General features: G+C 36.7%; 1 protein-coding gene across 1 annotated transcript in view; it reads right to left on the bottom strand.

Moving 5' to 3' along the window:
• The window catches only part of LOC150081130 (focal adhesion kinase 1-like), a 1,307,299-nt gene that overhangs the window by 237,640 nt on the left and 1,047,383 nt on the right, over nt 1–22,276 (bottom strand). The window contains exon 23 of the mRNA XM_090380936.1: nt 12,508–12,729. Within this exon, the coding sequence (XP_090237062.1) occupies nt 12,508–12,729 (222 nt within the window). The remainder of the gene's footprint in view (nt 1–12,507; nt 12,730–22,276) is intronic.

Below are 22,276 nucleotides of genomic sequence, written 5' to 3'. Positions count from 1 at the left end.
AAGGCGACTATGATGGTCTGAGACATTATTTAAATTCTATACAGTGGGACCAACTGATGATGTTACCAACAGCAAATTCAAAATGGGAAGCATTCAAGGAACTAATCTTGGAAGCTACCAGGCTTTACATACCAACCAAGAAATATTGTTCAAGGTTCAGGCCTAAATGGTTGTCAGAAGAACTAATGAGACATATGGCAGAGAAGAAAAATGCATGGGATACATACAAATTAATGGGTGACATGGAAGCCTATGATAGATATAAGTTGGTCTGTAACCAAGTCACAAAGGAGATTAGGCAGGCAAAGGCAGATTATGAGAAATCCTTGGCAAAGGATGCAAAGAAAAACAGAAAAGAGTTCTTTACCTATTTAAACTCAAGAAGAAAAGGGATGAATCAGATTGGTCCACTGGATGTTGATGGTTCAACAGTTGAGGATCCAGCTCAGGTGGCTAACAATCTAAACAAGTATTTTGCATCTACATTCACACAGGAGGAGTTATTCAGGAAGGGGAATGTCGTAGGTGAAGTAAACATTGGCAGTGAGCTAGATTATTTTCTAATAACTGAGAGGAAAGTGGAGGAGAAATTGTTGGGGATAAACATAAAAAAGGCACCCGGGGTGGATGGGATCTATCCAGTTATATTAAAGGAGGCAGCAAAGGAAGTAAGCAAACCACTAGCCATAATTATGAGAGCTTCTTTGGACTCAGGGGAGGTACCCATGGACTGGAGATGTGCAAATGTAACCCCAATTCACAAAGGAGGATCAAAGGCTGACACAAGTAATTATAGACCTGTTAGTTTAACTTCGGTTCCAGGAAAATTAATGGAGCCACTGGTTAAAGAAGCACTGCAGGATCATATGGACAAGAATTCAGTTATAGCTCAGACACAGCATGGTTTTGTTAAGGGCAGGTCTTGTCTGACCAATTTGATTGGATACTATGATGTAGTCACAAAAGAACTGGATGCAGGGAATAACTTTGATATTATATATTTGGATCTTAGAAAGGCTTTTGGTACTGTTGCACATGGAAGACTGCTGCACATATTGGAGCAGTGCAGTATTGGAGGCAAATTGCTGCTATGCATGAAGGGATGGTTGAGTGGGAGAAGACAGAGAGTGGTAATCAATGGACACTGCTCAACGTGGACTAATGTTATTAGTGGAGTTCCTCAGGGTTCAGTGTTGGGTCCATTGTTGTTTTCTGTATTTATAAATGATATTGATGATGGTGTATCAGGCTTAATGTCCAAGTTTGCAGACGATACCAAGGTTGGCAGAGTTGTTAAGGACACTACTGATACTATGCTGCTGCAACAGGATCTGGAAAGGTTGAGCAGATGGGCTGAGAGGTGGCAAATGAAGTTTAACATTGACAAATGTAAAGTACTACATATGGGAAACAGTAACCCCAGATCAACGTATCAACTCTGTGGTACTACGCTGACAGTGGTAGAGAATGAAAAGGACCTGGGGGTGATTGTGCAGGCAGATATGAAGTTCTCTGAGCAGTGCAGACGAGCTGCAAGAGTAGCTCATGGTGTCTTGTCAATGATATATAGGAAATTTGCTAGTAGGGATACGGAGGTGATTATCTCCTTCCTCTTGTATAAAGTAATAGTCAGGCCAAACCTTGAGTACTGTATACAGGTCTGGAGGCCTCATTTCAAGAAGGATGTAGAGCTGCTGGAACGAGTACAGAGAAGGGCAACAAGATTAGTGAATGGAACAAAGGGTTGCTCTTACGAAGAAAGGCTTAAGTTTTGCAAATTACAGAGCCTGGAGACTAGGCATCGGTGAGGTGATCTGATAGAGGTGTATAAGGCTTTGAATGGCTTGAGCATGCTCAATGCCGATGGGATTCTTCCTCCTGCTCAGAATAATCACCTGAGAGGGCATAAATTCAAATTGAGGAAGGACGGATGTCGGATAGATGTGCGGAAATTTGCCTTTAGCCAGCGGGCAGTTGGTTTGTGGAATAGACTCCCATCGCTTGTTGTTGAAGTTGATAGCCTAAACAAATTTAAGGCTCAGCTGGACAGGTATTTCGAACGAATGGAGGGGTGAAATGGGAGTAGTGGTTGTTTTTTTTTTTTTTTTTTTTTTTTGGCTGATGCTGAATAAGCTTGCTTTCTTGCATCATATGCCTCTACTAATGCTAATGCTATTTTAAAACAACTTTTTTATAAAAAGATGTTTTATTTATTTTAAAAAAAACCAGGTACACACAGTTTTTTTTTTTAGCTATAATATTTAATAATAAAAATTTTAATAACTAAAAAGGTTCCCACTATATGAAGCTCTACATTATATTTGACATTATAAATTTATTGTAAGTATCACTGTATTATATTCTGTATCATAGTATTATATTCAAAATAGGGAATAATTTTTCTACATTAAGAGAGGTGATCTTTCTGCCATTAGCTGATGACCTCTGAACTATGCTACCATCAGAGCCGTATAGCTCTAGGTTGAAAAATATCCAGCAAGGTTCAAGTCTTACCGGCACCACATTTAAGAGGTTCTGCTACACTTACAACAAATTCCAAGTAAAGTGGCATGCGAAATTATTTTTACATTTTTGAAAATAATTTTTTTTTTTCCTCCCAGAAATATAAGTTGAAACCGTCACAATTTGATCATAAGTTTGTGATTAAAATCAGTATCATAGTACGCGATGTTATAATTCAATTCTATTTTAAGTTCGGCATTAATTTTGCAATTTAAGCAACATTAAGAGTAACCACTGAAAATAACATTTCTTCTGATCATTAAAGTATAGCTCAATGGCTCATCAGAACAAACAAGCTCTCTCTCTTTCACTAAAGCAGTATTGGGTAGATAATACTGGTTTTAGCTTCTTGTAATATTTTGTTTTTGGTTTTTAATAAAATTTAAATCCTTAAACAGTACATCACTAGGCACTGCTGAACCTATGGAATGAGAAATAAATAAAAATACTATAAATTATCATTATAAATCAACAAATGAACACAAACAAATAAAAAGTAATTAAACAAACAAAAAATAAAATAAAATAAAAAATTAAAACACCAAGGCAGGATGGCAAAAAAATAAAATAAAATAAAATAAAAATATAACTTTACGGCTACTAAAATGCAGTCTTGTCATGCCCATTCCACAATGCTGACTAACACATAAAATTACTTGAAATGTTTAATGCAGTAACATGCAACATGCAATTTACCAAGATGATACAAATTTCCTATATGAGCATGCAATAATCATAAAACAGAAATTCTCACATGAAGAAGCAATAAATAAGATCTAATTTGATGAGTTGTGTGCACTCTAAATTTTGAAACACCAATATATACAAAAAAAAAAAACAGTTTCACTATTTGGATGAACGTGAAATTCACTTTTTTTTTTTTTTTTTTTGGGTAGTTGTTGGCACATCAGCTTCTGTGGCCATAATGCACCTCCCAAGGTTTTTGCAGTACTTTGATCCAAGCCCGAGGCAGGATTCGAACCCACGACCTTTGGGTTGCCAGGCAGGCACTTTACCCACCCGGCTAGCCCGGTCGGCCTGTGAAATTCACTACAACTAAAAATACATGCAACCATTTTGATATTCAAAGCATACAAAAATATAATCATTGATTTACATACTCAATTTCATACTTATAAATTATCAGAATTTTCTTTATCAATAAACATAAAATAGTAAATACACTTATTCACTACACAAAAGGTTTTTTTTTAATATAGTTAACAATTATATAAGTAAAATTACAATTTTATATGTAATTATTATTATGAAAACTCAACATTCTCTGTATATCATGCATGGCACTGTGCAAACTCTGAACAGTAAGAGCTTATGCTGGACTGTTACAGTATAAATGTTTGATTCTGCTGTAATGTCATAGTATGCAATGACATATTCAAAGAGTGCTTGTTTATACACAGAGCAAAATTTAATACAACAGCTGTAATATTACTGTGGATATAATGTGAATTGCACATGTTTTCATAATTATTTCAAAAACTTACAACATACATACTTGGATTTTAGGAAAGCTTTTGACACCACTGCACATGGAAGACTACTGTTCAAGTTTTGGCATTAAGAGCAAGTTGCTACAAAGGATAAAAAGATGGTTCAGTGGCAGAAGGCAGAGAGAGGTAATCAATGGGCACTGCTCTTCATGGACCAATGTTATTAGTGGAGTTCCCTAGGGATCTGTGTTGGGCTGATTATTGTTTTCTGTATTTATCAATGATATTGATGAAGGTATATCAGGCTTAATGTCCAAGTTTCCAGATGATACAAATGTTGGTAGGACTGTTAATAACAGTAAGGATGGTACGTTACTGCAACAGGATTTGGAAAACTGAGTGGGCTGAGAGGTGTCAACTGAAGTTTAACCTTGACAAATGCAAAGTATTGCATATGGGTAGCAGTAACCCTAGAGGAACATACTAACTTTGCAGGACTATACTGAGGGTAGTGGAGAATGAAAAAGACCTGGGGGTAATTGTGCAGTCAGATATGAAGTTTTCTGAGCAGTGCAGATGGGCTGCAAGAGTAGCTCACGGGTCTTGTCAATGATATATAGGAAATTTGCTAGTAGGGATACGGAGGTGATTATCTCCTTCCTCTTGTATAAGGTAATAGTCAGGCCAAACCTTGAGTACTGTATAAGGGTCTGGAGGCCTCATTTTAGGAAAGATGTAGAGCTGCTGGAGCGAGTGCAGAGAAGGGCAACAAGATTAGTGAATGAAACAAAGGGTTGCTCTTATGAAGAAAGGCTCCAGTTTTGCAAATTACAGTGTCTGGAGACTAGGCACCTGCGAGGTGATCTGATTGAATTGTATAAAGCCTGGAATGGTATGAGCATGCTCAATGCTGATGGGATTCTTCTTCTTGCTCAGAATAATCACCTGAGGGGGCATAAATTCAAATCAAGGAAAGATGCTTGTAGAATAGATTTGTGAAATTTACCTTTAGCCAGCAGGTAGTTGATTGCTGGAACAAACTTCCATCTATCCTTGTGGAAGTTGACAACTTAAATATATTTGAGGCTGAACTAGACAAACTTTTGGATTGAATGGGTGGGTAAAAGGGGAAACAGTTCTCTTTTTTTTTTTTTTTTTTTTTGACTGATGGTAAATAAGCTTGCTTTCCTGCACCATATGCTTTTGCTAATGCTAATATATATATATTTGCATTTGGCTGTTCATCTTCAGGTATTCTTCAACATGTTCATAAGGTTTGTTTATACAATTTCATATGATAATATAATTTAAAAGCAGAAGTTGAGATATCAATTATTTGAAAGGTTAACAGGGATTGTTTGTTTAAAATATTTAAAATGGAAGAGAGTGATGAATACCCACAAGCCAAAGAACAAAGGCAGAATTCATTGTAGATTCAAAGTCCAGAATACAGAAACAGTAAAATGAGCGGTATGACAATGTCACTGTGATATTTTAGTAGTATTACATCTCTTTCTTGTAGTAAATACAGTGAAGAGTAACCATAGGAATGTCTATAGGATACAATGAAATTTAGAAATGTCCTGCCACCCCCTTGCAAAAATTTAAACTTTCTCCTTAAACTTGAGGACAGAGTATAGCCACAAAATGTCAGAAGTTTTCAAGATTATTTACATAATGAAAAAGTCTAATATAAAAGGCAGATTAACATTCCTCATATATGATTAATATTCCTCATATACGAGGGTAAATCAAACAGTAAAGACAATTTTTCTACCATAAAGACGAACACGCAATTTACTTTTTATTAAATGAAGAAAAAGAAATTATGCAAGAATTTAGTATTATATTTCCAAACTTGCTTTATCAAAACATTTCTTACATATCTCACAAGCTTCTTAATATTGTTGAAGAGAAGTAGTTTCAGTTGCTTAGGAAACCACTCGTGCACCTCTTCTTTAACTTCATCATTTGAAAATTACTGTTCATGTAATGCTTTTTCCAAAGGGGGGGGAACCCTGATACTCTGGAGGGGCAAATTCTGGACTGTATGGTGGGTGGAGAAGTTTAAAATAAAGTTTATGAACCCTTAAATGGCTCCAACTCAACATTTACTGTCATGTTGAAATAGAACCTTCTGAAAGGAAATATTGTGAATAGCAGGTTTGAGTTTCTCTTCCAACCTGAGATGATATCTTACACTGACAGTCTCTCATGTTACTGATTATATTCAAGAACAGGCTCATTAAAATCCAAAAACAACATCAAAATGACTTTGCTGGAAGAAGGCACATTTTTAAATTTTTGATTATTGGGGGAAGACATGCATTTCCACTCCATGCTTTGAAAATGAACAGACCTGTAGCTGATTCAAAATATGTAAACCTGGCAAGAATTGGGAGACAATAGCAAGTTCTAGAACACTATGAATGCATTTTGTCCATCTGGTCTCTTTATGATGTTTATGGCTTTCTTATTATATTCCTTCCAGAACTTCACAAAGCCATATAAAACTAATGGCTAGTACCAAGATCATTAATACATGAGTTGGAAGAAAAATGGGATGTTAGCAGGTCAGCTTTATCCTTGGCTGAAGTGACAACAGAATAATAGTCTTTGAAATGTGTTGCTGATCACGTGCAACACAAATATCACATGGTATCATACATGTCTTTAACAGGATGATCAAGCAAGTAAAAATCAAGCAAGGTCCTTTTGAGATTTGTTTCTTACAATACTTCTTGTGGGAGAGAAGAAAGCTTATAAATTTAGAATTAAAATTTTTAAAAGCTGTATTAAAAGTTATAATGATGTTATATCAAAATGACATAATATGGAATAATATATATATATTTTTTGAAAACCCCAAAAAAGAGAGGTATCAGAACCTATAGTACATAGTACTGTGCATGAGTTTGAGGTTGAGATGACGAAAGAAGACATTTGTTAACAGTAGACTGTAATTTTCAGGAAATACAAATGATGGAAGGTTGTTCCACAAATCGGCAGTTGAATGGATAAATGAGAAAGATAAAAAGTTGGTTCTGTCAGTTTGAAGTTGGACAGTAAATGGATGTTAGCTGGTGGCGGCATGTGTTCGGACTGTTTGAAAGGGAGAGCGGGAATTATAGAAGCCAAATCAGAAGAACAGTGCCCATGGAAGTATCTGAAGAAAAGGCATGCAGCAGAAACAGTACGTCTATGAAACAGCGAGTGGAGAGACTCTGTTAGACAGGAATCATTAATTAACCTAACGGCTCTCTTCTGAATAGAATCAAAAAGCCTGAGAGAGGTTATGGCGGCACCACCCTAGATGTGGGAACAATATTCCATGGTAGGGGGATTTGCGATTTGTACAGAATGAACAGCTATTTGGAAGAAAAGTAACGGAGGGAGAGAATGAGAAAACCCACCCATTCAATCCAAAAGTTTGTCTAGTTTTTTTTATATGCAGAGGAAGCAATAATTGAAATATGCTTGTGCCAAGAGAGATTAGAAGTCAGGGTAATCCCAAAAGAGATATATCATTTTGCCTAGAAATCGGAGTGTCACCAAAGTTAAGCATAGGGGCAGAAGAATCCTTTTTGCGAGATATAAGACAAATCTGAGTTTTAGAAGGACTGAAATCAACTAAGTTGTCTTTGCCCCACTAGAGAATTACCTGGAGATTGGCATTTAAGGAATTGGCAGTGGATAATTGAGAAGTTGAAGCTGAATGAGCAGGGCAAGGTTTTTCAAAATGGAAAGTGGAATGCAATGTGCTACCATCGGCAAAACTATGGATAGGATTTCCAGTCAATGGAAGAAAGTCATTAATATACAAGAGAAAAAGAGTGGGGGAAAGAACTGAGCCTTGGGGAACACCAGCATTAGTGGAGAACTTAGAAGACAGAGAGCCATCTACCATCACCCTCAGTGAGTGATCAGAGAAAACTGGATAACCAAGTTCAAAAAAACAGTTGGGAAACCATAAGAGGGAAGCTTCTTTAGAAGACTTTTATGCCAAACATGATCGAAAGCCTTTGAGATATCAACAGCAACTGCTTGTGTTTCACCGAACTTTTCCATTGAATTTCTTATTAAAGAGGTAACATAAGCAAAATATCACCAGTGGATCGACATTGACAGAATCCATACTGGCAATCGTTGATCAGATGGAAGGTTTCTAGGTAGTTTAACAGTTGGCAGTTAATTGATTTCTCCATCACTTTAGAAAGCGTAGAATTAACTGCAATGGGACGATAATTGGATGGGAGGGACTTGTCATCCTTTTTAGGAACTGGCTGGTTACGAGCAAATTTCCAAGAAGAAGAAAAACACCTTTGGAATAAGAAATTGAAAAAAGGTGGCAAAGTTCAGGAGCACAGGTTTTAAGAACAAGTGGAGAAATATCTTCAGGACCTGGAGCTTTCTTAGCATCAAGATTCATCAAAATTCTTCTGACATCATTTTGACGGAAGACCACGGGAGGCATTGAATGGAGCATGTTGGGAATGGTGGGAGGTGTTTTACCAAGATCATTAATACATGAGTTGGAAGAAAAATGGGATGCTAGCAGGCCAGCTTTATCCTTGGCTGAAGTGACAACAGAATTATCGTTTTAACAGAGGTAGGAGCAGAGATGGGCAAAGGTTGCGGCCAATAGCTTTTGCAAGAGACCAGAATGCTTGGCTACCATTAGGGCAAGAAGAAAGTTTTCTACTCTTAGCCTGTTCAAAATTTAGTTTGGACTGATTAATGACTGCTTTACAATTGTTGTGAGCTTTGCAGTAGGCAGAAAATGAAACTGAAGAATTGGAAACAAGCCAATTACGATATGCAACGTTCTTCTCTTGAATAGCCTTAGTACATTTATTGGGAAACCAAGGTTTAGATAAAGGACGAGATTTTAAAGTGGAGTGTGGAATAAAGGATTCCATGCCTACAAGAATAATTTCACTGATACGGTCTGAGCAACTGTTGACATCAGAAGTTTTGAAACAGTCATCTGACGAAGGAAAAGAAATCTCACAGGTCATCCCATTTTGCATTCTTGTAATGCCAAACAATGAGGTTGGGAATAGACATGAGATAAAAGCTCCATTGGAGAAGAGACAATCACAGGTACCTAAAGTACCTGTGACTGGAGATACCTAAAGGACCACCCACTTCGACCGTGTACTTAGGATTGTTTGTCAGAAAAAGATCAAGCATGTTGGCTGTATGGTTAAGATTGTCCAGTATTCTCGTAGGTAAATGTACAATCTGTGCAAGGTCGTTAGAAATTGCAAAAGCCTCAGCATCTCGACCAGCTGGGTTGGGATGCTGGGAACAGAAAACAGTAGCCAGCTGGATTTGTGAACATTAAAATCACCAAGGAAAATTACCTCACTGTTAGGAAAGTTGGACTGGAGAAAGTCAAGTTGCAAATAGAGGAAGTCAAAGAGCTTCAAGTGATTAGTGGAGTTGGGAGAACGGTAGAGACAACAGATGAATTTGACAATGAGGTAGAGAGATTTTAAGCCAGAGAAGATCGAAAAGAGGAGATTCCAAATTACCAAGTTTCTGACAGGGAATATCAGAATGGACATATGCACAAGTGCCACCTTTGAGGAGAAAGGAATCATACAGCAAATAATTTGGGCAACTGAGATGAGCAGTAGTTGAATCAACCGATAACTGAGATTCTTTCGGAAAAAGTGCATGGGGCTTTGGCAGACTGCAATTGGAAATGGACATCGTTGAGATTAGAATTGAAACCACGTGTATTTGTGAAATGAACCAGGAAGTGTTTGGGAGGTTTAGATCTTTTTGCCGATAAGCTTACTCTATTAGTTTGACAATTCATGGTGTATTCAATAATAAGAAAAAGTGGGGGGGACTAATAGAAGTAATGAAATTTTTGGATGAGGCATACACATGGTAAGAATAAACTCAGATCCTTGACATAATGTGGCTTCGACAATGCCCCCCACATACACACTACTCGGACTCTCTCCAGTCACTATCTGGCAGAGTAGTTTATACACTAGCTGATCCGGAAGCCTCCTAAAGAGTTACCAATAGGTTCGGTCCAGTGTACTAACTGGCGGACGGCCTGCAAACTCCATTTTAGAGCTGTACCCTTGAAATGTAAGGAAGATTGGATCTCACCATGATGTTCATCATAACCTCAAAAGTCATCAGTCATACTGCATGATGGAAGAGATGGGGAAGTGTTGACCAGAACTTAATTCTGCAGACAAAACATGGTTTCCACCACTTCAAGCCTGCAATAAGCAAAGTGATGGTACTGCACTGGTTGAGGAGAGTTATTTATGCCCTAGTATTACCTGGTAACACGGAGGGGTGGCATTCCTCCATGTGGTGTGGACGGCACACCTCGACCCCTACTTACGTTGGTTCATACCTGTGTGGTTACCCACAGTGTGCCTGTCCATGGAGGTTATGCCCAGGATTACTAGCAGTCCCACTAACATGAAGGTGCAAGCAGAGGATTTGGCTGTCACAGATCGTCTGGACTTTGCCGAAATTGGGTGTACTTGACTTGAATGTCAGTTCTATCAGTCTGCCACTTTTAGACTCCCAGGTAGCAAGTACAGCTTGTCTGGCATATCTGAGAGAATGTCTGTGACAACCACAAGGACCACCTCAATGTAGGCCAGACTGCCAGCATCTATATAGGGGATGGACAAAATAATGGAAACATCTGTGATAAGAGTTAGAGGTATGCACTAACAAGGTGATGATCCACCCTTTTACTTTTAAACTAGCTTGAATTCTAAGTGGAACAGATTCAAGTAAATCTTGAGCTGTCTGAAGAGGAATATTGGACCATTTGATATTGAGGAAAATTTCAAGCTTCTTGAGTGATAAATGCAGAGGAAATCTGTTTCTCATTCTCCTCTTCAAATATGCCCATAACAACTCAATAATGTTTAAATCTGTTGACTGTGCAAGCCATGGGAGATGTTTAGCTAGGTTTCATGCTCCTCAAACCAAAGATTGGACCCATCTTGTTGTGTGTGTATTGGAGCATTATCACCTTGAAGCATGTTTGTGGGAAACAATGTTTGCACTACTAGAGATGAACCTGGGCATGCAGAATATAGAGGTAATGAGTAGCAGTAATTGGCCCATTAAGGGTGATGAAAGGATGTAAAGAATACCAAGATATTGCTGCCCAAACCATCGTTGATCTATCCCATGTACAAGGACCACAAGACAGCCAGGATAATGCACTTCTTTTGGCACCTGCCAACTGCAAACTTACCTGATGTTGTAAAAAGTATGAATGATGATTAGTCTGAAACAATGTTTCCAATGAAGTGTTTTTTTTTTTTTTTTTTTCGGACAGTTTCTCATTAATGAGAAAAATATTTTTTAAATCTTTAGTTTTTTTTTTCTTTTTTTCTCCTGGGATTCAGCATACTTGAGCAACAGCAGCACTGTAATTTCCTGAACAGTATGATGCCAAGAAAGTGTAGTGTTTTCTTTTAACTAAAATTAACAAATAAAAACTTTATTTTATTTCGACACTTTGGCAAATTACTATAACCAAAGTGTATGTATGCAAGAGCATCATTACTTTGTCTGGTTAGAAAAATTTCAGAATGAAAATCCTGCAATCCAGACATATATAACAAACTTGTTGAAGTGATGGCATACTATTATAAACTGTGCTGAAAAAAAAAAAAAAAAAAAAAGTTTTAATATCTACACAACACACTTTGATTTAAAGTAGAAATCAGTCTTGATTACAAGCAACAAATGAGAAACACAGGTTGCAGAAATTAATTTTCAAGGAACTGTCCAATAAAACTTAGCATCATTCTTAATGTTATTAGGAAACATATACATAAGCTTCAGGAACTCAAACCTTAGATTTCATCAGTTACATATGATCACAATTTTATGTTTTAATGTATTTATTTCATTACCCAATTTCCTACTACTACTAAACCAACAGCAATGATACGGTGCATTGAAAGCAAATAACGCCCATGGCACTATTTTACCTCAACTCGGCACTGTCCAAAATATCAAAGTTATAAGTATTCTGAAAAGTCCAAGTGAGTATCAAAGTAAGTTTTGGATTTTGTAAAGTCCAAGTGAGTATCAAAATAAGTATTTTGGAAAGTGCATATCAAAATAAGTATTTTGAAAAGTACAAGTGAGTATCAAAGTAAGCATTTTGAAAAGTCCAAGTGAATATCAAAGTAAGCATTTTGAAAAGTCCAAGTGAGTATCAAAGTAAGCATTTTGAAAAGTCCAAGTGAGTATCAAAGTAAGCATTTTGAAAAGTTCAAGTGAGTATCAAAGTAAGCATTTTGAAAAGTCCAAGAAAAAGAGAAATATTCCACACGTTCAAAGTTAATTGCTGTTTATTAATGGCCTGCAATGAAATTTATTAAAACAATATTGAATACCTCATTCATTATCAGATGGACATTAGCTTTATATAAAAAAATGAAAATTAAACCACCACCAAGTTTTCATATGCTTCTTAAGTTAATCTTTCATACAGCAGTGGAATGGGCAAGCAAGCTCCAACCTGAAAACCTCTTGTCTCTTTCCTGCCTTGGCTGGGTGAGTCAGGATATCTATGTACCGTAAAAGTATTGGCAGGAGAAGCTGGTGCTACATAAGCCCATGCAGGAGGCATATTGTTAGCATTTTCTTGGATTAATTGGGCTAAAACTTCAGGATCTGGAGCAACAATATATGTAGTTGGTTCCACTGGTGGTGGTTGTGGTTCCACTGGATACCTTGATGGCTAAAATAGCAAAAGTGTAAAATTTTGATTAATTTATAAAAAATGAATCACAACTACTCTGCATAAAAATTACAATAATAATTAATTGCATTAAAATACACACATTACACATATTTGGAAATATTACAAGTTTAAACTTAAGTATAAGATGAAATATTTCACACAGATGCTTTCCTCATACCCTGGAACAGCTAGAGCCAGGAGACTTTACCACTTTTGAAATAAAAACAAATTTTTAACCATAGCCAACATCGAAAGAACATTGGTTGATGTTGGTTTATATAGTACAGGTAGTTCTCGACTTTACGAGTTAATTCGTTCCTAGTGCGCACTTGTAAAGCGGGAATTTATTTCTCATAGACATAAGGTTAAAAATGGGGATTACATTATCAACAACGAAATTAGTTAGCTAATTAGTTTATGTTTAAACAATGACTGATTTATCCAAAGAAATGAAAACGTAGCCTGTAAAATCAAGCAAATTATAATAATAAAGAAATTATTTATGCCTTACAAATGTTAAAGAATGTTTATTCTTCATCATCAACTAAATGCACACTCGTTGATCACACATTGGCTCGGCACTCGTTGGTTTGTTGCCCAAGGAGCCGTCTTCTTCAGAAATTCCCAGTGCCTTGCTTTACAGGCTGCTGCTCAATTGCATTTCAATAGAATTTCTTCTCTTGACTTCCAGCCATTTATAATTATTACAGCTAATAACTTGTCCCAGATAAGTATATGACTCCACCTTTTTCAATTACTGCTCCTTCAATCATTATGTCCCTTTCTGTGGCATGCTTGTTCATCATTACTTTTGTTTTAGCCATATTCATCTTTAGTCCAAAATCCTTACTAACTGTGCATAACTGATTAAGATTTTCCTCTAATTCTTTGAGATCGTAGCTTATGACCACAATGTCATCTGCAAATAATAAATGGTTTAGGTACTCTCCATTCACACTGACTCCTTTCTGCAACCAGTCTAATCTTCTGAAAGCTTCCACAAGGGCAGCAGTAAACAGCTTCAGAGATATTGTCTCCTTGTCGAACTCCTTTCTCGATTTTAAATTTCCTACTGTCTTTGTCTAGTCTAATAAAGGAGGTAGCATTCTCATATATTTTCTTCAAAATCATAATATGTGGGGTATCTATGCCTTGTCTTTCCAGGGCCTGAAACACTGCCTTATGCTGTATGGAGTCGAATGCCTTTTCATAATACACAAATGCCAGGCATAATGGCATTTTATATTCATTTGCTTTCTCCATTAGCTGTGATATTACGTGAAGGTGATCCATAGTTGAGAATTCTATCAACTTGCTCTTTCGGTTGATTCTCATCAAGTATTCTTACTAGTCTGTTAGTAATGACCCTTGTCCTACATACTTTTCAATAATTTAATAATTATAAAATAGAATAGTTATTGCTATTTGGCCTTGTTAAACTCATACGGGGTTAAATGACTGTTCGGTCTTTTCATATGTCTTTGCAGATAGCAGGATTTAAACTGCTATACAATGACCTCACTGCTTAGTTTATAATGATCTGCAGTCACACATTAAAAGGATCAAGTCAAATGCAGAGTACATTCACTGTGCAAGTCAATTTAAATTTAATTATTAATGCCATAGCGTTGCGTAAATTATAATAAAGTTTCATTATTTCTCAACATTCTTCAAAATTTGCATAATTATTTTTGCAACAGTACAAAAAGATGGGATCTTCTTTCTAAATTTACTGGGAAATCTGAAGTTACATTAAAAAAACTCAGCTCTACTCGCTGGTCTGGTAGATTACAGTCTATAACAGCTGTGAAAGTTCGTTTTGCAGATATTATAAAAGCTTTGACAGAAATGAATCTTAAATCAACTAAAAAAGCAGACATAGACATAGGTCGCTTAGAATAATGAAGCAAATGATGATATTTGATTTTATTTTCATTTGTATATTTTTGAATAAAGTGATGTGTGAAATTAATTATGCTTCAAACACTCTACAGAAGCATGACATAGAATAATCTTTAAAAATGTACTTCTGTATCAGAGTAGATCCCAAATTTGAATACATATGACAATGTAGAATTAAAAGACGGTATGATGAATTAGCTTCAGATTTTTTGTTTGAAAATAGAGATCAGTTTTTTAAAATCAATGTTTTTTACTATGTTTTAGACAAAATTATAATGCAAATTAAAATCGTTTCAAAAGTATGAAGTTGGTAAAAAATTATTTTGCAATACTAGAACTGAAAAAAATTATTAATATATCAATGCTGATATATTAAATGAGTGTGAAAATCTGATAAAAAAGTATAATTCATCTGTACTCTCTCCCCAACTGCTGATTCAATATTGTAATTTAATCACACTTATTAAACAAGATTTATCAGCAGACATGTCAATCAGACAATATTTTTATTTGTTAATTTAAAAATATAGTGCCCTAGAAAGTTACTTTTTAGAAATTTTTACTTTGTTATTTTTCACCCTGCCCATGTCAGCTGCCTCTGCCAAAAGATCATTTAGTAAATTACGAATAATAAAAGAAGTTCTATTGGTCAAAGACTGTGCAATTTTGCAATGTTGGCTATTGGGCATAAATGTGCCAGTAAAATGGATTTAAAAGATATTATTAATGATTTCGCAAATGTAAAAGCGCGAAAAATAACATTTTAACTTTTTTCGTAAATTTATTAGTTACAATATGTTTTTAACGTTGTCAAATTGTATTTAATAAGCAGTATCATATTGTAATATTAATTTTCATGTTTTCGATGTTTCTAAATTATAAAGAAATTGTAAATAAAATATATATTTATGTTATTAAAATAATTTGACATTTTCTTATATTATATATATAAAAATTTATTTTAAAAAAAATAAGGGGCCCAAAATAATTAGCAGAGGCATGATGCAAGAAAGCAAGCTTATGCAGCATCAGCCAAAAAAAAAAAACCTCTTCAACCATCCCTTTATCCATGGCAGCAATTTGCCTCCAGTGCCATGCTGCTCCAAAATGTGCAGCAGCCTTCCATGTGGAACAGTATCAAAAGCCTTTCTAAGATCCAAATATATAATATCAAAGTTATTCCCTGCATCCAGTTCTTTTGTGACTGCATCATAGTATCCAATCAAATCGTCAGACAAGACTTCCCCTTAACAAAACCACACTGTGTCTGAGCTATAACTGAAGTCTTGTCTAGATGATCCTGCAGTGCTTCTTTAACCAGTGCCTCCATTAATTTTCCTGGAATAGAAGTTAAACTCACAGGTCTATAATTACTTGTGTCAGCCTTTGATCCTCCTTTATGAATTGGGGTCACATTTGCACATCTCCAGTCTATGGGGTCCCTCCCCTGAGTCCAAAGAAGCTCTCATAATTATGGCTAAGGGTTTGCTTACTTCCTTTGATGCACCCATCCACCCCAGGTGCCTCTTTTATGTTTCTCCTCAACAATTTATCCCCACTTTCCTTTAAGTTCTTACACTATTAGCTCACTGCCAGAGTTTTACTTTACTTCTGGCATTCCCCTTCCTGAATAACTCCTCATGTGTGAATGTAGATGCAAAATATTCATTTAGTTTGTTAGCTACCTGTGCAGGATCATCAACAGTTGAACCATCAATATCCAGTGGACCAATCTGATTCATCCCTTTCCTTGTAGAGTTTACATAGGTTAAGAACTCTTTTCTGTTTTTCTTTGCATCCTTTGCCAAGGATTTCTCATAATCTGCCTTTGCCTGCCTAATCTCCTTTGTGACTTGGTAACAGACCAGCTTATATCTATCATAGACTTCCATTCACCCATGCATTTTTCTTCTCTGCCATATGTTTCATTAGTTCATCTAACATCCATTTAGGCCTAAACCTTGAACAATATTTCTTAGTTGGTATGTAAAGCCTAGTAGCTTCCAAGATAAATTCTTTGAATGCATCCCATTTTGAATTTGCTGTTGGTTACATCATCAGTTGGTCCCACTGTATAGAATTTAAATACTGTCTCAGACCATCGTAGTCACCTTTACGAAAGCAAAAACCCTTCCCTTTACCCCTGATGGTAGTTACGTCTTTGAGTAAATCTGACTTCAGCACATGTGATCACTGCCACCTAGTGGTTCCTTTATCTGCAGATTCTTAATGCATGAAGAATCACTACTGATAATCAGATCAAGAGTATTACTCCCTCTATTTGCCTCCCAAACATGATGATGTAGAAAACAATCATCCAATGAATCCACAAAAGCCTTGCTAGTCTGTGAGTGACCAACCCACAAATTCCAGTCAATATCTGGGAAATTAAAATCCCCCATTATAAGACTCTCTGATTTACTGGCCCACTCTATTTCTCTATACAGTTTCTTATTATACTCAACAGAGTCATTAGGCCTATAGCACACTCCTACTCTCAATTTTGATCTCCCAATGCTTATGTCACAACAAACTGACTCGACACTACTGTCCAGCGATGTCGACTGGCTTCACTTCCTTGGATTTTGTGTGTTTCTTAACTAATAGCATAACCCCTCCTCCCTTCCTATCCTTTTTTGTACACATTGTACTCCCCAAATTCCAGTTCTGCATTCCTTATATCTGTGTGACGCCACGTCTCTGATATCCCAACAATACCTCATTTGTGCAATACCTCAAATTTATTTACCAAACTCCAAGCATTGGTGTACACGCAAGTATACATGCACTAGTTCCTATTCTTAGCTACCCTAACACAAGCCATATGTTTACTTGTACCGCAATGACTCCCAGCAGTCTCTGAAGTATCCTGCAACTTGTTTTCCAGGCTGCTGCTCATTTCAATAGAAGCGTGCAAGAATCACTTTCACCTCTGCCAGTGGCTACTAGTAATCTTTTAGTCCTTGTATCCCCACAAGCTTGCAGTTTTTCGACCTACCTAACACTGCCTCGATAGCATCAGCAAATATTCTTGCACCCTTTCTATTTAAGTGTATCCTATCCCTGTAGAAGCAGTCTCTCCTGTTAACAAATACAGACCATACTGAAAAAATTCTACCCCTTGAACCTTGCACAATATTTCCAGGGCCAAATTGATCAGCAAGGCTCTCATCATATACTCCCTCCTATCGTGTCTGGACAGAATTGCAGACACTTTCAAATTCAACCCTAATTCACAGCTTTTTTTCAACAGTGACCTGTACTTGTTAAGTAATTCTGCCGGTTTCGTACTCTTAATATCATTAGTGCCAATATGTACAACAATATCATCTTTTGCGCCCTTAAAAGATGATATCCATTCTACAATGACATCAACCTTTGGCCCTGGCAGACTTTCTTGCCTAAGGGCCCTTAAGCAAGATTTTTTTCCCAAGGGCCCAAAAACGTAGCTTCACCACTGGGTTGTGGCACATTTAGAGTATGAGGATTCAGGATTCGATATACTTTTATGGCTATCTAAATTGCTGTTATTTCATCGGAGTATATACTGAAGTCATATGACAGTTGATGGGCCAATCTGTATGTACCATAACAGTTAGGAAACAGAAACAGTAGGTGTAATAAGGTTGCAAAACATTTGTTTGATATGTTTGATCTTCTTCCAATGACTCCAGTTCCTCACGATGACTGAGGATGAGCCACATTCCAAGGAGAAAAAAAGTGTGGTGGTAGTATTTGGAATTCTGTTGAATGTTAGGCTTAAATCTGTTAATAGTTGTTTGAACTGGTTAGCAATAAGAACAAAAAGTATCTGCCCAGTTTGGGTGACTGGAACAGATCGATTTTATGCTGTATGTATACCGTGTATTGTCTTCTGATAATAATATCTAGTTCAGGCTTTAGTATATCATACTGTGATGAAAAGAGTCAGGACAGAAGAGGACGATGGGTCTTGTTCAGCTATATACTGGCCATCCATATTTCAGTTTTAACCTAATTAAGGGTCTCTATAATCATAATGCATTTGGACTACCCACTTTATTAGAAAGTGGGGGTCTAATTTCAATTGAAAATATTTAAATTATATTTAGTTTATGCTAAAAGAAGGATTACAGATTCTTTTGTGTTATAAACCAGTAGTAGTGGTGCCACACCACTGCTAGTGGTTTATAACATATAAAAGAAAAAGTGTAGAAGCATTAACCTTTAATTAACAATTAAATATCTGATATTTTTTCTAACTTCCTAATAATCAAACTTTTAGTGCAAGAGTTCCTAATTTTAAAAAATTTTTTTTTTTTATGGTTTTCACAGAACAATTAAATGCAGACACTTTTCAGGTGTAGTGCCACTGCACAACTAGTTGCAGGAAGAGCAACAAAGCAACAGGCCCAAAATATCAGGAGTGCTTTTTTTCTTTATATTATTTATTGTACTAGGTGGTCCCAGACAGCTTTCCTGGTATCCCCACCACTAATCACAATACTGTACAGATATTTACAGACTTACATCACTAATTCCTGCCATTACAAGATACTGAAGAGCTGCAGTTCACATAAAATGAATTTGGAGTCCCTGCTATGGAAAGTAGCTAGTGAGAAATTGCTGTTCAGTGCATGCAATTCGATGCAGCGTCCAGTCTGAGAAAGAAAGTCTTTCTAAGCTGTAGCTTGGGGAAAACTGAAGGGAAGGGGGCAGCTCTCCTATGAATCACAGCCTAATGAAATTAATGATTTGAAAGGGGACGTCATGGAGCCAAGGGAGCATGACACACACACACACACTCATGTATGTGTTCGGTGCAAAATGAGGAAAGTAAGAACAAACTCAGTGTTCTGAATGGGTGCTTAGAGAGCTTGAAGACAACTGGCAATGCCCTAGAAGGAATTAAAATGGAGGATCATCAAGGTTTGGTCTTGTAATGGCACAAAAACGACTATGGTTATAATATGGCACATCACGGACCATCAAGATCTGAGCTGCCCAAACCAACGTCAATCACAATCAGAGTCCTCACTTATACATCAGAGAAAACAGCTATAATTGCCAAGACAGAATACACTGGTTCCATAGGTTGTAGTAATTATTGGTGAAATTATTTTCAGGGAAATGGGAAATATGTTGTTGAAAATGGATGGAGGAACAGAACCAGTATGTTTGCAAGGGGCAGGAGTAAAAGACTTTGTGCAAAATTCATCTTTTAAGGGCATGAATGGTGATGTTATTGTATCACCATTCATGCCCTAGGAGTACACACTGTGAGTGCTGCCAATCAATTTGGCCGTGTGCTAGGCTACAATTTTTCTCAGCACTGTCGATGCTTATTGACAGAAAAGACTATTTTTAATGGGATACACTTAAATAGAAGGGTTGGTTGGATGGTTGTTTGGATTTTAATGGTGCATCACCAACTAAGGCTGTAATGTGCCAAAACCACGCCCCATACAAAATAATAATAAAAATTGTAGCGGCACAATTACTCAGGTCACTATGTCAATATGTATAAATATATAAATATGTATGAGGTAAACTAATATAAAGATATATTTACATACAAGCAATGGATTTTTTGATTTTAAAAACCTAAAAACAGCTTACACTGTCACTATCAGATAAAATCTGATTGAGTGTATAAAGCTCAGTCAGATGGGTAAAAATGTTAATATACATAAATCGTTGCTGTCTATATCACCTGCTCATGCCAAGATGTCGCCATTGGGAGAGTAATGTAGAATATATTTGCTGCCTGTAGTCTGTATAAGTGACTAACAGGCTGCTAATGCAATTGTGGGGTTGCAGTGTCAGCCAGTTCATTACCCTTAATCCCAATGTGGCTTGGGATCCAGCAGAAATGGATGTCAAAGGAATGCTCAAAAAGAGAATGTAATCACTTCTGGATCATTACCCTTGATACCAATGTGGCTTGGGATCCAGCTCTAGAAATAGATGTCAAAGGAATGCACAAAAAGAGAATGTAATTGCTTCTGGATATGGGTCAGGAATGGGTGAGGATTGCACCTAATTGCTAAAAAATCTTGTAGAATACTTAATGAGTAGGTATAACTTTGGTAGTTGTGAGTTTCAATATGGTCCAAGGCTAACTCTACAGCATACAACTCAGCTGTATATATGCTGCATTCTTGGGGAATCGTCTCAGATATAGTACTATCTGGAAAGACAGCAGGAGATCTGACAGATAACTCTGACTTCAAGCCATCGGTGAAGACAGGCAAGAAATCAGAGTATTCAGCTTGGTGAGCAGTATAGAGTTGTTGGTAAACAGAAGATGGCATGGTGGCCTTACTCCAATTTTTGATGGAGAAATCGCATGATGGAAGGCAAGCATGACATGGCGGATCGTTGCTTTGGTGATTCAGCAACATTGTTACTGTGATGTTAAGCTCTCTGAGCAGCTCTTGGACCCAGATACTAAAGAGACGGTGGCAGTGTGATGGGTGTTGTAGAGAATTTCCCATGGTGGCTCAAAAACGCATGTCCATGTAGGGTAGTCTGACAGGGATTTCAGTTTAAAAGTATATTTTAGAGACAATTGTTTTTGTCAGTTTTCCCACCCATCTAAAACTGATAGATGAGTGGGAAAACTGATAGCTTTATTGTTTGTTTGTTTGATTTATTGGTCAAGGGTTACTCAGGCCATAATGCACCTACTACAATATTAGTTGGTACAGACTTCATATACTAGATAAGGTGGATTCAGATTACATGGTATCTGTTTATCGTTCTCAGGAAGGTAAAGAGATCATTTGTATCTGGCCGGTCTCCGAGAATTTGCTGTAAAATAAGTTCATTAGAGGAACATGGATGCGAAAAGAAAGCTATTTGTCATTCTCTCGAGTATAATGGACATTCAAGGATAAAGTGTTTTACAGTGATTTGAGTTTGACAGTTTCTGCATAGCGGAGAATCATCCCAAGTGAGAAGATAACTATGAGTTAGGTGGATATGCCCAATGCACAACTTCTTCCCTTCTATTCCTCCTTAGGCTTGATGGCCACAGCTTGGAATCGTTTTTAATCTGGAACAGTTTATTGGTCTTGTTCTCCTGTCAATGGATAGCCGCTTTTTTTTTTTTTTCCAGTACATTGTATGACATGTTTGTAATTGGTGTAAGGTATCTGGATGTCTGATGTTATGAGACACATTCTTGGCGGAAAAATCAGCTTGTTCATTCACTGCCTGTGATTCCAGCATGTCCAGGTATCTAACAGAATATTATTTTTTGCCTGTTTATAAGAAGCTGCACTAAATTTATTTGAATTTGTTGTAAACAGGGATGACTTGAAGCGAATTTACACTGAAGAACAGATACAGCACTTAAGAAATTTGTATAGATTTCTTAAGTGCTGTAGCTTTCAAGGGTATGAAGACTGTTTTACATTCTCTAATGCCATCAGGATAATATACAGTTCTGTGGTGTATGTGCTGCACTCCAAAGGGAGCTGACGAGATATTGTTAAATTTGGTTGTATTGCAGCTGCACTAACTTTACTGTCTGTCTTGGCATTGATACAAATTCGAGTGTAACCAGAGAATTGAAAGGAGTGAGCAGCATGGATCTGTTTAATATTAAAATTTTGAAGAGTATTCTTTCCCCTTACTGGAAATATTTATCAACCTGTGC

The sequence above is a fragment of the Mastigoproctus giganteus genome, chromosome 9 (genome assembly GCF_048544385.1).
Source record: "Mastigoproctus giganteus isolate SK-2022 chromosome 9, ASM4854438v1, whole genome shotgun sequence".
Lineage (NCBI taxonomy): Eukaryota > Metazoa > Arthropoda > Arachnida > Uropygi > Thelyphonidae > Mastigoproctus > Mastigoproctus giganteus.
Note: the sequence above shows the minus strand (reverse complement) of the source record. Positions and strands in the feature narration are given on the sequence as shown.